This window comes from Panulirus ornatus, chromosome 29 (genome assembly GCF_036320965.1).
Source record: "Panulirus ornatus isolate Po-2019 chromosome 29, ASM3632096v1, whole genome shotgun sequence".
Taxonomy (NCBI): Eukaryota; Metazoa; Arthropoda; class Malacostraca; order Decapoda; family Palinuridae; genus Panulirus; species Panulirus ornatus.
This window is the reverse complement of record NC_092252.1, coordinates 113621-132585: the sequence shown is the minus strand read 5'-3', so window position 1 is coordinate 132585 and position 18965 is coordinate 113621. Positions and strand designations below refer to the sequence as shown.

Sequence of the window (18965 nt, the reverse complement as noted above, 5' to 3'; positions counted from 1 at the left end):
CTTGTAACTTTAAGAAAAAAAAACTAAAAACAAAACAGCAAGTAATGATATTGCAGCCCCTTACTTTAAAGAATAATATAATGATCTTACCGTCTCTTATCTTGATATAATAATCTTAACTATAAAAGTAATATATTCAACGTCTGTTAACCACACACGAAAAACTAAAACGGCATTAACCTGGATAAAAACAAGGGATAGAAAGATACCTACTTCCTGGCCGGTAGCCACAGAAATACACACTGTCCAACCAACCAGTAGCCACAGGAATACACAATGTTCAACCAACCAGTAGCCACAGGAATACACACTGACCAACCAGCCAGTGGTCACAGGAATGCACACTGTCGAACCAACCAGTAGCCACAGGAATGCATACTGTCCAACCAACCAGTAGCCACAGAAATACACACTGTCCAACCAGCCAGTAGCCACAGGAATACACACTGTCCAACCAACCAGTAGCCACAGGAATAAACACTGTCTAACCAACCAGTAGCCACAGGAATAAACACTGTCTAACCAACCAGTAGCCACAGGAATACACACTGTCCAACCAGCCAGTATTCACAGGAATAAACACTGCCCAACCAGCCAGTAGCCACAGGAATAAACACTGTCCAACCAACAAGTAGCCACAGGAATACACAATGTCCAACCAGCCAATAGTCACAGAAATACTCACAGTCCAAACAGCCTGTAGCCACAGGAATACTTACTTTCCAACCAGCCAGTAGCCAGAGGAATACACACTTTCCAACCAACCAGTAGCCACAGGAATACACACTGTCCAACCAGCCAGTAGCCACAGGAATACACACTGTCCAATCAACCAGTAGTCACAGAAATACACACTGTCCAACCAACCAGTAGCCACAGAAATACACACAGTCTAACAAACCAGTAGCCACAGGAATACACAATGTCCAACCAGCCAGTAGCAGCAGGAATACACAATGTCTAATCAGTACCCACAGAAATATACAGTCAAACCAGTAGCCACAGGCATAAAGACTGTCTAACCAGTAGCCACAGAAATACAGTCTAACCAACCAGAAGCCAAAGAAATAGACTGTCTACCAGTAGCCACAGGATGACAGTCTGTCTAACTAACCAGCAGCCACAGGATGAGACAGTCTAACCAGTAGCCACAGGATGAAAGACAGTCTAACCAATCAGCAGCCACAGGATGACAGACAGTCTAACCAACCAGCAGTCACAAGACGACATACGGTCTAACCAACCAGCAGCCACAGGATGTGACAGTCTAACCAGGATCTACAGAATGACACAGTCTAACCAACCAGCAGCCACAGGATGAGACAGTCTAACCAGTAGCCACAGGATGACAGACAGTCTAACCAACCAGCAGTCACAGGACGACAAACGGTCTAACCAACCAGCAGCCACAGGATGTGACAGTCTAACCAGGATCTACAGAATGAAACAGTCTAACCAACCAGCAGCCACAGGATGAGACAGTCTAACCAGTAGCCACAGGATGACAGACATTCTAACCAACCAGCAGCCACAGAATGACAGAAGGTCTAACCAGTAGCCATAGGACGACAAACATCAAGAAACGAAATAAACTGAAAATTAACCGTAATACGACAAACGCCAGTTGAGCAGTAGCACAGATGTTAAGTTCACTTACCCTAAGTTACAGATGTTGACTACGTTCACTGACCTTGAGTTACAAATGTTATAAAACGTTCACTGACCCAGGCCGAGTTCAGGTATCTCCATCTACAGCGACCATCTTACCAACTACAATCATGAACTCTCCAACCAGCCAAACCTACAACTGATAACTTTACTTACTATCACACTCTTACACTGACCAATCCAACCCCCTTACCTACCACCTCAGTTCACCATTGACTGCCCCAACCCCCTTCCATACCACAACACTACTTACCGCCTAAACACTGACAATTTCAAACCATTTACCTATCACCCTACTTGACCACTGACCGCTCCAACCCCTTCCCTACATAGGTGAAAAAGGGATTCTAGAACAAAACAGCATATATAAAGTATACGTACTGGCCAGGAATGTAACATGCATTATTTATGCATCTTAGCATAAATAATCACTCAGTCGAATGGAAAAATGCCAAGGTCATTGTTAAATGTGGGGATAAGGACGAAGAAATATAACAGAATCTAGCATAATTAAACACAATGAGGATAATTACTGAATATCAGTCAAGGCAAAAACAAATCAGATCCAGTAACTTTAGAATAAATTCTAAGTTTACCACTTACTTGGATATAGGTTACATTATCTAAGTGAACCCTGTCTACGGTTTTACTTATGTAGGGCATCCAGAAGTTGTCAACTAAAGGTCATGTTGAGGGTAGGTCACACAGGACCTTCTGCCAACTTCGCCTCTCAGTAATTACATGGTCACTTGACCCCATTCCATGTTTCCTCCTGTACCGCATATATGGCCTGCATTGTATCTCCTCTGTAAATAGCTAAGATGTGGTAATACACGAAAGCTCTCAGGATTCTCGTGTTTCCCTAGAGGTGTTTCTGCATACTATAACCATATATTATCATGTAAAAAAAAACGAACAGCAAGAATTACAAGAACATATTTGAAGAAAAAAGTCTGTAGACTAAATGTTTTATCTTGTTTGGCAAGCTGTGCGACACCACACAAAACTTTTCTAGGATGGTCCAGAAAGCAAACTCCTCTCTATAATTATAACGTACGCAAGGGCTTACCTGCGTATTGAAGTATTTATTGGCGGGGGATCGAGCACTTCCCTTGGGGCGTGGAGGGGAGGTGGAGCTAGGGCGGCCATCAAGGAGGTTACGATGATCGAGGCCGCAGCGGGAGAGCGTACGGTGGATAGCCCCCTGACAGGAGCTACCGGCAGATCGCGCCGCACCTCAGTCTCCTCGCTCATTCCAGCGTTGCCACCCACCTCGTTATTCCCACGGCAGATGCGGCGAGGTGATCGGCGACCGGATAGACGCATGCGCCCCATGCGTCGCATACTCTGCCGAACTACTCTCGACACAGCCGCAGCCAGCCCAGTCCTGTTGTCTTCACTGGATTCACAGTCAGCATCGAAATCATTGCCACGGATGGTCTGCGTGATGTTGGGTGAATCTGCATGATCACGCCATCCATCTGGGTCCCCCATCAGCCCAGTCTCATGCCGTGAACGATCCTCACTGTCACCGCACACAGATGGAGACGAGGTCAATGCTGGAAGGTTTAAGGATTCGTTCATCACGCCGGCAGGAGCAGATGCAGTGAAATTATATCCGATCACATCATCCGTGTCGGTTTCGATGTTTTGGCTTGAATCTGGCTTGTGTGCTTGATCGTGGGGTGTTTCCTGTGCTCCTGTACTCTCCTCAGCACCCCATTTTTTGATACAATGGTCTGCACATCCTCTCTCTGCGTTCTCGTGATCTAAATTACATGCCAGACTCCGGTCATCACTCCCGATAACAGCGTGTGGAGCAACAGGTCCCTCACCCCACGTCCCGCCCTCCTCCCAACCGTCACCCCGAGGGCTGGGGCTGCCCCACGCTGCACACTCCACAAGCGATTCCTCACAAGTCTCGCCTGGGATGGCACATTCCAATGTCCGAGTTGTAAGTGTCCTCGTCGGCACGACAAAGTTCAAGGATTTTTCTGTTTCAGAGGCACTATACATTGGCTTTGAACTTCTCAGTGTCCGCTTACTCGCAATACCATCCTGAAAATCCTGCTTAGAATGACCACACACATCTCTGCATTCATCCATGTTCACGTCATTCTTTTCCTCGTCTTGGTCAGCAACGTCCTCCATTGTCTTGCTACCTAATGAAATCCCTTCTGAGTCTATTAGTTGCTGCATCATTTTAGCTTCGTTCTTCATTATGTCGTCAAACAGTTCATCCAAAATATCACAGTGTATATCTCCAACGTGGAGCACCGACTCATCATCACACGCATTCACACTACCGCGTCTCTCACCATCACAGTCACTCTCAAGTTTGCCGAAGCCACTATTCGCAAAAGGTTTCTGTATTTCATCTACGCACTGCACTCTAGCACCACCACTGTTATCACAATCATCAGTCCTTAAAGTTTTATGCACTTCTGTGGACCTTTCGAAATTGTTGTTCAGTGATATACAGTCCAACTTTGAAAAATGATCAGAAATGCTGGGACTTGGGGAAATTTTGATGGTAACTGGAGCCGACCTATCATAAGGAGGAACATAATTATCCACTCTATTCCCTTCTGCATTTAAATAAACCGAGGTAGCCTTCAAGCCCCGTTGCTGGGCATCGCCATTCACATAAATGGACTGCGCGTTATCCTCCGAGATTGGCGTAACGGTGCTGGCCTCGGGATCTGGCTTCCTGACTTCCGGTTCAGTAACCATGGAATGGGCGGGCAAGGTGACCACTGACGGCTCGTGTATTGGTTCCATTTCGTAGTCGCTTTGGAGGCTCTGCTGAATGTTGGTATTAGTGTTCGAATATTGTTTGGGCTTCAAATCGCTGCTTATTTGAGAGCTTATCATGGGCATGGGGTGGGCGATGGTGTCGTCCGTACCCTTCACGGGTTCTGCAGGAAAAGTGTTCAGGAAGCCCAGCGATAATGGGACTGTGCCATTATCACACCCATTCCTAACTGGATTTCCTTTCTTAAACTTTTTCAAAGAGGGTTCAACTGTTGCCGTACCTTCGACATTTAGATTTTCCATATAATGCACTGAAGTCTGAAAATGTGTACCCATGGCACTGTTTCCTGCACGAGTTAAATCAACCCCTCCGCTGCTGTAAGTAGTGCTCACATCGGGTGTAAGCCCTTCGGTTGACAATACTTCGGAGGCATCCATCTGGTCTTGTTCCTGGCGGATATGTTGGTTTACAGGATTGCTTAGATAGTTAGGAATGATAGGACTTTCCACGAAGGAACAACTTACCGCGGAGTTAGCCACGCTCTCACCACTTAAAGCGTCAGCATCCCTTTCCTCATTGATGAAAGAGAAGCAATCATCTACAGCACAACCTAACATCACCTCATCCACCAGTACACCTACGGCACTAGCCATAGTGCTCAAAGGTATCCTAAGGTGACATGTACATGAACTTCAACAACCTTACTTAACTCTCACACAACCACGACTGCCGTTAGCAACGTGTGACCGTATACCTGTCGATGGAACGTAGCGTGGGCGCTGATATCGTACATATAAGTATGTTTACGTTTAGGTTTAATGGCTTTTTCAGTAAATTGATTTTGTTTTGATTTGTATTATTTGTTTCCTTGAATATTTGATAAAATTTCTTTGAGTAAATGTTTGAAAATAAAACAAAATGCTACAAGTAAGGATTGACGACCATGTGTATCGTACGTCTGTCAAACATCTGACCGATTTCAGCGTTAATCTGCTCATTGCCATGACCTGCAATTCTTCCTCCGTTAATTAGTTCAACTTTTCATGCAAACGTATCGTTTCTTCTATTTGTACTTCACTAACATAATCAAATGAAAGTAGAATGAATAAAAGCATATATGTGGCTGCATTTTGATATAAGAACGGAAAATAATAAGCTAGGTTGAGCCCATTGGTTGCCCCGGGCAACGACCAGCACATGACAACAGAACGAAACAAACGCTTCCCGTCAATACGCATTCCAAGAGAATAAACCATATGTAATGTTTGTTAATGTGATGAGTTTCTAATTATGATATATGTTTTACAACCTTTACGTCATTAAGATTTCTTGAAGATCAAAATGTAAGGTTCGAATACATCGTGCGAAGAATTTTCGGCGCTAGTGACCCGTCTCTAAAAGGTGACATATATATATATATATATATATATATATATATATATATATATATATATATATATATATATATATATATATATATGATAGAGTTGATAGAGATGCTCTGTGGAAGGTATTAAGAATATATGGTGTGGGTGGCAAGTTGGAAGCAGTGAAAAGTTTTTATCGAGGATGTAAGGCATGTGTACGTGTAGGAAGAGAGGAAAGCGATTGATTCTCAGTGAATGTAGGTTTGCGGCAGGGGTGTGTGATGTCTCCATGGTTGTTTAATTTGTTTAAGGATGGGGTTGTTAGGGAGGTAAATGCAAGAGTTTTGGAAAGAGGGGCGAGAATGAAGTCTGTTGTGGATGAGAGCTTGGGAAGTGAGTCAGTTGTTGTTCGCTGATGATACAGCGCTGGTGGCTGATTCATGTGAGAAATGCAGAAGCTGGTGACTGAGTTTGGTAAAGTGTGTGAAAGAAGAAAGTTAAGAGTAAATGTAAATAAGAGCAAGGTTATTAGGTACAGTAGGGTTGAGGGTCAAGTCAATTGGGAGGTAAGTTTGGAGGAAAACTGGAGGAAGTGAAGTGTTTTAGATATCTGGGAGTGGATCTGGCAGCGGATGGAACCATGGAAGCGGAAGTGAATCATAGGGTGGGGGATGGGGGCGAAAATCCTGGGAGCCTTGAAGAATGTGTGGAAGTCGAGAACATTATCTCGGAAAGCAAAAATGGGTATGTTTGAAGGAATAGTGGTTCCAAAAATGTTGTATGGTTGCGAGGCGTGGGCTATGGATAGAGTTGTGCGCAGGAGGGTGGATGTGCTGGAAATGAGATGTTTGAGGACAATGTGTGGTGTGAGGTGGTTTGATCGAGTAAGTAATGTAAGGGTAAGAGAGATGTGTGGAAATAAAAAGAGCGTGGTTGAGAGAGCAGAAGAGGGTGTTTTGAAATGGTTTGGGCACATGGAGAGAATGAGTGAGGAAAGATTGACCAAGAGGATATATGTGTCGGAGGTGGAGGGAACGAGGAGAAGTGGGAGACCAAATTGGAGGTGGAAAGATGGAATGAAAAAGATTTTGAGTGATCGGGGCCTGAACATGCAGGAGGGTGAAAGGCGGGCAAGGAATAAAGTGAATTGGATCGATGTGGTTTACCGGGATTGACGTGCTGTCAGTGGATTGAATCAGGGCATGTGAAGCGTCTGGGGTAAACCATGGAAAGCTGTGTAGGTATGTATATTTGCGTGTGTGGACGTGTATGTATATACATGTGTATGGGGGTGGGTTGGGCCATTTCTTTAGTCTGTTTCCTTGCGCTACCTCGCAAACGCGGGAGACAGCGGCAAAAATATATATATATATATATATATATATATATATATATATATATATATATATATATATATATATATATATATACATATATATATATATTCGTATGAGTCCACGGGGAAAATGAAACACGATAAGTTCCCAAGTGTACTTTCGTGTAATAATCACATCAGGGGAGACAGAGAGAAATATAACAGTCAGTTGATATACAACGAAGAGACGTAGTAGGACGCCATTTGGTAAACATGCGATTGTCTAAGACAGACAACGAGCGTATCATAAACTTATTATGTGGACATGGTGAATTGTTTACAAATTTTATCAACAATAAAGTTATCCAATTTATATAGACCATCACTAATATTAAGATTATAATTCTTTGTGTATTTAATAATAGAAGAGTCAATGATGTTTCTCGTGGTACTGGAAATAGAGTTAATAACTGGGGTGGCATTACTCCAGTCAATACAATGATCATAGTTTTTAACGTGATTAAACAAGGCATTTGATTCTTGTTCCGTTCTTATACTATACTTATGTTGCTTAAGTCTAACAGAAAGATTCTTACCAGTCTGCCCAATATGAAACTTATCACAATTTCTACATGGCACTTTATGAATGCACCCAGGAGAATCTTCTGGCGAGTTCCTGGTTAAGATATTCTCTATAATATTATTGTTACTGAAGGCAATATTTACAAAAAGGATTTAAGCAACATGGGAAGTAAAGTAAGATCATCATTAAAATGGAAAACTAAAAGATTCTTGGTGTCAATGGGTAGTTTGGGCTCAACTATATAATATGATTTCTTTGCTAACTTAAGGGATTTATCAATGAAAGATCTAGGGTACTTTAACTTAGATCCAATAGAATATATCTTCTCAAACTCATCATCAATATACTCTGGACTGCAAATACGTAATGCCCTAAGGAACATAGATTGAAATGATCATGGTTTAACTCTGTCATGTTGAGATGAGTAATAATGGATATATGAGCATACATTGGTAGGTTTTCTCTAGGTTTCCTTGCCTATGGATCATGCAATCTAAAAATGGTAACACACCATTATTTTCATTTTCTACAGTAAATTTGATGAAAGGCACTAAATTGTTTAGTGAGGGGAGAAATGTTTGTAAATTTTCATTTGTTGGCCAAATACAAAGAACATCATCTACATACCTAAACAAACTGCATTAGAAGGTAAGATATCCTTTAGCGATTTCGTTTAAACAAAATCCATATAAAGTTTACTTAGTACAGGTGAAAGTGGGTTACCTATTGCCATACCAAATTTTTGAGCATAATAATCTCCATTGAATTGAAATACAGTCTTTTATATACAATTTTATCAGTTCAGTGAAAACAGACTTTGAAACAGGTAAATGAATATCATTCAAAACATCAAATAGATATTCTAAAAGGTCATCAACTGGAACGTTTGTGAAAAATGAGGAAACATCAAAATCATAATTGTATATGTATTCCTAATACTATTCTGGAAATCAAATTGAAGGAATATAAGACATGGAAAGGCTTTTGCACCATACACGAATCCTCCTCTTTATTCTGCTGTTTTATTTACTTCATATTATCCTTCTTTCCATCATTCATGATATTGTCGAGGTTTGTTCCGTAAATTTCATTATTAACCAGATCACAGCAATAATCGAATTCGGGAACGTATAGAAATGTATGAATGTTACTCTTTAAATAATTCAATCAAGCCTTTCAGTATCATATGGGTCCCGTTCAGAGCCTCATAATATCTTTTTTAGTAGGAACGCCATTCTTAGGTTTCTAATGCATATTTGAGTATATTTATCAGGGAAGTAATCATTATTCTTGAGGTGTGTCTGTTCACATTAAATTGTTAGAGTAGACTTCCACCTTCGCCAAGCAGGAAGAAAACATACCTAATACATTTAGCATCGATTGCGTACTTCATGAGTCCCTCCCTATATGAACATCAAGAGGGAAACACCAACATGGAGCGCCTTACAGGGCGTCCCCGCCCTGCTAGATATAACGCTACCCTTGATTGGCTATGGGACTAAGAGCACTTGTGATTGGTTGGAGTATCCTAGCGTACAATCTGCGTAGATTACCCTCCTTTGGTCCTCCTGTTTAAACCTGCAGCGATGACATGTCCCGTACGGTGGTGAAATATTCCGTAACTAATTGACAACTCAAGGACAAATGGCCATCTTGCTTCAAAACAGGATTACATCACCATACACAAGGACACACACACGTTATATACACGAACATGTGGGCACACGCGCACACTTTCGTAACAAAAGCGTATTGGCAGATTAGATTGATGGAGAAAGCACAAGACATTAGCACCTTTGTAGTGTTAGGACGGACTTATAAGTGTAAAGTGATGCCTTTTGGTATGAAGAATACCCCTGCCACATTTGAACGACTTATGGACATCCTCATCAGAGACCTGCCTGGTTGTGTCGTCTACCTGGATGATAATATGATATACATACAGTCAGAGTTGGGACGGATATTTATCTACAGAGACTTGACAACGTTCTGACGGTCTTGAATGAGGCTAACCCGGTTCTCACTCAATTGGGAGAAATGCGAATTTGTGAAGGCAAAGGTGCAAAATATTTGGGCTATGTGATCGGGCAAATTTAACTAGCCCCACCGACTGCAAAAGTCCAAGCTTTATCCCAGATGGGTGCCTCCCGATCTAGAAGAAAACTGAGACGTTTTATGGGTATGGTTGGGTACTACCGGAAGTTTATTGTTAATTTGGCAACACTAGCTGTTCCTGCCTTATTGCTCCTCCAGATGAAAGGCTCAGACGATCGTCTGGGAGCCATGGGACACCTATTACAGACCATAAGGGAATGCCCACCTCCCAAATGAGAATAAATCAAGACTAGTAGAAACTAGGGAACAGGCCGCCAACAGGCAAAGGCCCGTGTCGCACCAACAGGTCCGACGATCTTAACAATAACAACAACAACAACAATCTGCGAGCCGATTCCTTCGGCAGTCCCGTGCCCAGTAAGGTAAAGTAGGCTTTCCCTGTCTCGAGCCCGTAACCACCGCTGCCCTAGATTGTAAGATGTTATACTGTGTCACGTCAGGTCTAAGTGTAACGATGTATGAAAACGTGTCATAGAATTGCCAACGAATAAGTGGCTTGTGTCATGCTTTTATAGTCAACTTGTCATAAAGGAAGGAGATCTCCTGGTCTGAAATCTTACCTGGAATGTAGAATGTGGAATATTGAATGTTAAGTGTTAACGAAAGTGTTTGTACCCGATTAATGTGTTTGTCATCTTGTATTCTTATTTCTTGTATCATGTGTACCTTTAACCCTGGTGTTTGCTTTAATCCCATAGTGTTAATATAGTGTTACCCAGTGCGCATAGTAAATATGATTGACGGACCACCAGAATGATTCTTGTAACAAGAATTGGCGACACTGCCTGGATAGGAATCGTAACGTAACGATTGGCGACCTTGCCAGGATACAGACGGTAATGTAACAATATATATATATATATATATATATATATATATATATATATATATATATATATATATATATATATATATATATTTCTTTTTTCTTTCAAACTATTCGCCATTTCCCGCGTTAGCGAGGTAGCGTTAAGAACAGAGAACTGGGCCTTTGAGGGAATATCCTCACTTGGCCCCCTTCTCTGTTCCTTCTTTTGGAAAAAAAAAAAAAAATAATGAAAGGGGAGGATTTCCAGCCCCCCGCTCCCTCCCCTTTTAGTCGCCTTCTACGACACGCAGGGAATACGTGGGAAGTATTCTTTCTCCCCTATCCCCAGGGAGGATATATATATATATATATATATATATATATATATATATATATTTTTTTTTTATTTTGCTTTGTCGCTGTCTCCCGCGTTTGCGAGGTAGCGCAAGGAAACAGACGAAAGAAATGGCCCAACCCACCCCCATACACATGCATATACATACACGTCCACACACGCAATTATACATACCCACACATCTTAATGTACACATATATATACACACACAGACACATACATTTATACACATACATATATACACTGTCTGCCTTGATTCATTCCCATCGCCACACATGGAATAACATCCCCCTCACCCCCTCATGTGTGCGAGGTAGCGCTAGGAAAAGACAACAAAGGCCCCATTCGCTCACACTCAGTCTCTAGCTGTCATGCTATAATGCCCGAAACCACAGCTCCCTTTCCACATTCAGGCCCCACAGAACTTTCCATGGTTTACCCCAGACACTTCACATGCCCTGATTCAATCCATTGACAGCACGTCGACCCCGGTATACCACATCGATCCAATTCACTCTATTCCTTACCCGCCTTTCACTCTCCTGCATGTTCAGGCCCCGATCACTCAAAATCTTTTTCACTCCATGTTTCCACCTCCAATTTGGTCTCCCACTTCTCCTAGTTCCCTCCACCTCCGACACATATATCCTTTTGGTCAATCTTTCCTCACTCATTCTCTCCATGTGCCCAAACCATTTCAAAACACCCCTTTTGCTGTCTCAACCACACTCTTTTTATTCCCACACATCTCTCTTACCCTATTATTACTTACTCGATCAAACCACCTCACACCACATATTGCCCTCAAACATCTCATTTCCTCTCCCCCACCCTATGATTCACTTCCGCTTCCATGGTTCCATCCGCTGCCAGATCCACTCCCAGATATCTAAAACACTTTACTTCCTCCAGTTTTTCTCCATTCAAACTTACCTCCCAGTTGACTTGACCCTCAACCCTACTATACCTAATAACCTTGCTCTTATTTACATTTACTCTTAACTTTCTTCTTTCACACACTTTACCAAACTCAGTCACCAGCTTCTGCAGTTTCTCACATGAATCAGCCACCAGCGCTGTATCATCAGCGAACAACAACTGACTCACTTCCCAAGCTCTCTCATCCCCAACAGACTTCATACTTGCCCCTCTTTCCAAAACTTGCATTCACCTCCCTAACAACCCCATCCATAAACAAATTAAACAACCATGGAGACATCACACACCTCTGCCGCAAACCTACATTCACTGAGAACCAATCACTTTCCTCTCTTCCTACACGTACACATGCCTTACATGCTCGATAAAAACTTTTCTCTGCTTCTAACAACTTGCCTCCCACACCATATATTCTTAATACCTTCCACAGAGCATCTCTATCAACTCTATCATATGCCTTCTCCAGATCCATAAATGCTACATACAAATCCATTTGCTTTTCTAAGTATTTCTCACATAAATTCTTCAAAGCAAAAACCTGATCCACACATCCTCTACCACTTCTGAAACCACACTGCTCTTCCCCATTCTGATGCTCTGTACATGCCTTCACCCTCTCAATCAATACCCTCCCATATAATTCATCAGGAATACTCAACAAACTTATACCTCTGTAATTTGAGCACTCACTCTTATCCCCTTTGCGTTTGTACAATGGCACTATGCACGCATTCCGCCAATCCTCAGGCACCTCACCATGAATCATACATACATTAAATAACCTTACCAACTAGTCAACAATACAGTCACCCCCTTTTTTAATAAATTCCACTGTAATACCATCCAAACCTGCTGCCTTGCCGGCTTTCATCATCCGCAAAGCTTTTACTACCTCTTCTCTGTTTACCAAAGCCTTTCCCTTAACCCTCTCACTTTGCACACCACCTCGACCAAAACGCCCTATATCTGCCACTCTATCATCAAACACATTCAACCAACCTTCAAAATACTGACTCCATCTCCTTCTCACATCACCACTACTTGTTATCAACTCCCCATTAGCCCCCTTCACTGAAGTACCCATTTGCTCCCTTGGCTTACGCACTTTACCTCCTTCCAGAACTTTTTATTCTCCCTAAAATTTAATGATTTTTTTTTTTTTTTTTTGCTTTGTCGCTGTCTCCCGCGTTTGCGAGGTAGCGCAAGGAAACAGACGAAAGAAATGGCCCAACCCACCCCCATACACATGTATATACATACGTCCACACACGCAAATATACATACCTACACAGCTTTCCATGGTTTACCCCAGACGCTTCACATGCCTTGATTCAATCCACTGACAGCACGTCAACCCCGGTATACCACATCGCTCCAATTCACTCTATTCCTTGCCCTCCTTTCACCCTCCTGCATGTTCAGGCCCCGATCACACAAAATCTTTTTCACTCCATCTTTCCACCTCCAATTTGGTCTCCCTCTTCTCCTCGTTCCCTCCACCTCCGACACATATATCCTCTTGGTCAATCTTTCCTCACTCATTCTCTCCATGTGCCCAAACCATTTCAAAACACCCTCTTCTGCTCTCTCAACCACGCTCTTTTTATTTCCACACATCTCTCTTACCCTTACGTTACTTACTCGATCAAACCACCTCACACCACACATTGTCCTCAAACATCTCATTTCCAGCACATCCATCCTCCTGCGCACAACTCTATCCAAAGCCCACGCCTCGCAACCATACAACATTGTTGGAACCACTATTAATGATATATGTTATGATATATATTGAAAGATATTTACTACTACATGTGCCGCTCTTCTCGTCTATTCGGAGGAATCGGTCAAAGGCGAGTTTTTCCTATTAAAATAACATTAAACATAAAAAATTAGCCCCATCATCCAAGGTAAACGATGAACATCACAAGCCGAAAAAAATTTAGCATCAACATCTAAGAGCCTTACATAAGGAATTGAGATGAACATATACATTTTTTTCATTATCTTTTATGAACTATTATAATTTATCGACGTCACTACAGAAAACAGCGATTCTGTTGTGTGAATTATGCGGTCAGGAAGATGAGGGAGGATTTTTGAACAGTAAATCATATGTATGGGTTGCTACTTCATCTCCCTGGTGACGTCACCGGTAGGCGGTGCTCTGAACAACAATAACGACTATCACGGCGTAACTCCACCTACTCATGACGTCACCTTGGATTGCCAGAGTTCTCTTATGAAACACTGTTTTAAACCAGATCTGTGGAACTCGCTTCCAATGGCCCTTCCCCTCAGCCCCGACAACTGGCACCAGACTCCGCCCACTCGTGACGTCACCTTGGGTATCCAGGCCAGCACCGCAACCGAGCTTATGAATTACTGTTTGAAAGCAGATCTGCGAAAAATGCTCCCCACAACCCGCCCAGCCAAACCAAACCCACGGCCCGCATAACATTGGAAGGCCAGCCAACTCAGAAACCCTCTCTTATGAGGGTTATTTTAGGTTAGGTCAGGTTGAGAACCATTTTAGGTATGTGATACTCGCCTGAACTAGTCCATTCCAGAATCTTATCTGTCCAGTGGACCACGGAATGGAACGCTACAATTCAAATGTGTCGATAATTGGGGTCAACAGTTCAATACAAGTCATGTAGATTAAACTATACGTTTAATCAACCATTTCAAATTACCCTTCTACCAAACACCATGACGACACTTTGCTGAAAAGGACCCGAACAACAGGCAACGGTCGTAGCGATTGTTAACGATCAGCCTCTTTCTGTACATGGCCGACGATGTAATTGACTAATTAAGCTAGAAATAATTATAGACAAGAAAAGGACTAACCCCCCCCCCCCCGCACCCGCCTCAAACACATTGTGGTGGACCCAGGCAGCCCGCTCCCTGGAGACTTAGGCACACGCGACCTACCACAAACAAATAGTTAGATTCCCAGCACGAAAGATGTTCAGTGGTACTTACCTTATCCATAAATCCTTATACACAAGTAGGTAAGCCTCTCAGACTTCCGATGGGCCTGAAAACAGAATTTGGAAGCTGACACAAGAGTGTTTATCAAGCCACTCGGTCCATCACACTCAATCACTGTTTATAAATAAGATTAAGGCTGAGAAAGAAGCGTAACTCATCTAACTCTTCGCGTGACGACAATGGCGACATATAGCAGCAATAGGAGAATAATCATTGGAATCACTTTAATTAAGTAGTATATTGATAGATGGCAGGACTAGCAAAGGTATTGCTTTAGGCGTCGTCTACACCTTTTAACAAAACGAGCGACGTTCAAATCATGGCTCATAGCGGAACTCGTAGGTTTGACTCATCTTTTTCTATAGACAAGAGAGATCGCTTAAATACTCATAATTTGCAAAATTCCATAGATGAGGAGGCTATAAGAGAATTTATATGATTTCCAGCACAAGTATCAGATGGTGCATTTGTATCATATCATGTGCATGTGTCCTTCATTTGGCAGTGGGAAAATATCATTTTTAGTTTTGCAGTCATATATCTGGGATAATCATTATACTCAATAACAGTGAATGCAAATATCAAAGGCATTACTGGTGTTAGAATTTCTTTTGTTTAGCTCTACAGTTACAAATCTAATCTTTACACATACACACGGCTATACATCTATGTCCTATTTTCAGTAAAATATATGTCAATCTACAGTGTACATGGATCTTGCCAAAATAAGCTTAAACTCACGTATATAGAAAATACAACAAAGATCCACTATGGACGTTTGGCTTGAAATGATTATCATAGAAAATGGTAAAGATTAGTCATTGTAGAAAATGGTAAACTTTTTAGGGGTAACAAACACGTTATGTATTTTTAAGGGTTTAAGAAGTTAGGATACGTTACTCTATATATATCGACTTGTACATTCACTTACGTTTTATTTACATGCCATCTACATGCTTGTAGTTAATTACTATGATTAAAAATGATTAGGTTAGGTTAGGTATGGTGCATTGTATCATCTCATGTGCATGTGTCTTTCATTTGGCAGTGGGAAAATATTTTCAGATTTGTAGTCATATATATGGGCTAATCATTATACTCATTCACAGTGAATGCAAATATCAACGGCATTACTGGTGTTAGAATTTCGTTTGTTTAGCTCTACAGTTCCAAAGCTAATCTTTACACATACACACGGCTATATATTTATGTCCTATTTTCAGTAAAATATATGTAAATAAATCTCCAGTGTACATGGATCTTGCCAAAATAAGCTTAAACTCACGTATATAGAAATTACAACAAAGATCGACTGTGGACGTTTGCTTTGAAATGATAAACATAGAAAATGGTAGAAATTAGTCATTGTAGAAAATGGTAAACATTTTAGGGGTAAAAAACGTTATGTATTCTATAGGGTTTAAGAAACTGGGATACGTTACTCTATATATATCGACTTGTACATTTACTTACGTTTTATTTATATGCCATCGACATTATAAATTAAGTTAGGTTAGGTTAGGTTAGGTTACGTTAAGTTAGGCATGAAAACCATAAGAGTCTTGTCATACTTGTACGAATGCCTGTGGAGTTCCTTGGTCGTAGGCGCCTTGGTTCTCCTCTTTTTTGTTGGTTTGTTAGACGACGGTACGGGGAGACCTAAGTTTCTACTTAGGCACCTCGGCAAGTACATGTATCATGTCGCTTGGCCGTGCGCGTGCGAATCGTAGTATTAGTGTTCGACCCCAATGCCGCCGCCGCAACAACAACACCACCAGCAGCAGAATCAGTAGTATCCTTCTTCAGTGCCATTAGACCCAGTCTAATGATATCCTTGGTCTGTCTTTTCGAAGACAGTCTTCTTCATATGTAACCGTCATGGCACCAGCTGCGGCACGGGGGAGACGACGCCTCACCGTTTATGGCTTTTTCCTATTGTTAGTGTTGCCTGCCTTCCTCCGACGCCTTCAATGCAGCACATTTCCTGAGAATTTCACAAGATGGGATTTTCTCCTTGTTTTAAAAGGGGCGGGATGTTGTGGTGGCACCTGCCCCAGTCAATTGTTATGATGATGATGATGAGACGGTAAGGGGGGGACCTAAGCTTCTACCTCGGCTCCTCGGCAAGTACATGCTTCATGTCGCTTGACCGTAGGTCTTAGTGTTCTACCCCAATGCCGCAGCAGCAGCAAAGGGGGGAAATTGGGTAGAGTTGAGAGCTACAGTTGCTGCTCTATCCCATCCCAAATACGGATCAACCAAACCCTGATGTGCTGTATCGAACCGTTTGCATACGACTTACGTACCAGCCTGGGTGCCGTGAGTGGCAGAGCAGATTCCTCACTGCGATCCACTAAGGTTTAACCTGGAAAAAGGTTAGGGGATTTGTCACGCCAATCGATGGCAAAAGGCCCTACATAGTAGACATATAGATTAAGAGCTGTGTATTTCGTCACCGTAACTGGACCTCCTACGCCGGCATCGAAAGTGAGAGTGAGGAGGAGGAGGAGGAGGCGGCTGGCTGGGAGTGTGTTTGTGTGTGGTATGGAATGCAAGAGAGCGCGGGAGGTAGATTAAGAATTGTGTATTTCGCCACCGTAACTGGACCTCCTACGCCGGCATCGAAAGTGAGAGTGAGGGGGAGGAGGCTGGCTGGTTGTGTGTGTTTGTGTGTGGTATGGAATGCGAGAGCGCGCGGGAGGTAGGGGGATCAGCCTTCCTCCTCCTCCTCCGCCGTCACCCTCCCGCTCCCTCGCTCGCGTACGACGTTATCAAAACAACCGGCAATCTAGTGAGTGATGTCAAACTCCGCGAACGCAATGTGGGTCGATCGATAATGGTCCACTGATGTTCACCACCACCACCGTGTGTGAGGAAGGGAGGGAGGTGGGTCGGCCGCGCGTCATCGAAAGCGAGAGTGAGGAGGAGGTGGCTGGCTGGCTGGCTGGCTCGGTGTGTGTGGTATACGCGCGGGGAGGGAGGAGGGTCGGCCGCCGCCCTCTCTCTTAGGGCCTGTTCACACTAGCGGTTTGACCCGCCGCGGTTCGAACCGCGGCGGGTATATTTCTATGTAACTCAATGGAGTTGTTCACACACAACCGCGTCCCGCGGCGGAACCGCGGCGGGTCGAGATCTATAGTCACCCGCTGCGGATCCGCGGCGGGTCGATTTACATGTGTTCCAATGGGAGCGTACACACTTGACGGTTTCAAGGCGGTTTGAAGGCCAGAATGGCTTTCCATTGGCTAGCTTACCCCGTGCTTCTAGCCAATCAGAAGAACGCTGGTCTGTTGTCATGACAACCAGCACAGATATCCACGTGGAGTATGCTCCTGATGTATGGCAACACCTACGGAAGTGCAAGTTGACTTTTATTTATTTTTTATTGGTATCTGGGCAGTATACCACTAGAAGTCTACCGGCATGGAGTGTGACCGCTTCGACACGGACCTGTTGATTGATGAAGTGGAAAAGCGTCCAGCAATATGGGACATGAGTTCAAGTGTTTATAAGGACAGGGGAGCAAAGAAGCGTTCCTGGGAGGAGATAGTGGAGGTTTTCTGCAGTTCTGCGGAGTCAGAGGATAAGGAAAATGCTAGTAAGTGATATGGCCAATATTTAAGTATCTATTTTCGTTACAATTGATGTGTTAGTAAAAATCTGTGTAGCTGAACAAGTTTTATTTTCTTTCCGTTTTGTTACATTGCTATAGTACCTCTCTCTCCCTCTCTCTCTCTCTCTCTCTCTCAATTCTCTCTCTCTCTCTCTCTCTCTCTCTCTCTCTCTCTCTCTCTCTCTCTCTCTCAACACTAGATAATTTTATTCTCTCTCTCTCTCTCTCTCTCTCTCTCTCTCTCTCTCTCTCTCTCTCTCTCTCTCTCAACACTAGATAATTTTATTCTCTCTCTCTCTCTCTCTCTCTCTCTCTCTTTCTCTCTCTCTCTCTCTCTCTCAACACTAGATCATTTTATCCTGCCATGCACATCTGCCTTCAGTGACGAAGTAGTCTGCATACATATCTCTAGCTTGATTTGCAGATACGCTTCCTCTTGTTGCATTTCCT

General features: G+C 42.8%; 1 protein-coding gene across 1 annotated transcript in view; it reads right to left on the bottom strand.

Moving 5' to 3' along the window:
- Positions 1–5173, bottom strand: part of bdg (sodium-dependent transporter bedraggled) — a 127982-nt gene extending 122809 nt beyond the window's left edge. Inside the window, exon 1 of the mRNA XM_071678933.1 lies at positions 2738–5173. Coding sequence (XP_071535034.1) covers positions 2738–5076 — 2339 coding nt within the window. The 5' untranslated portion in view covers positions 5077–5173. The remainder of the gene's footprint in view (positions 1–2737) is intronic.
- Between the last annotated feature and the right edge of the window lie 13792 nt (positions 5174–18965).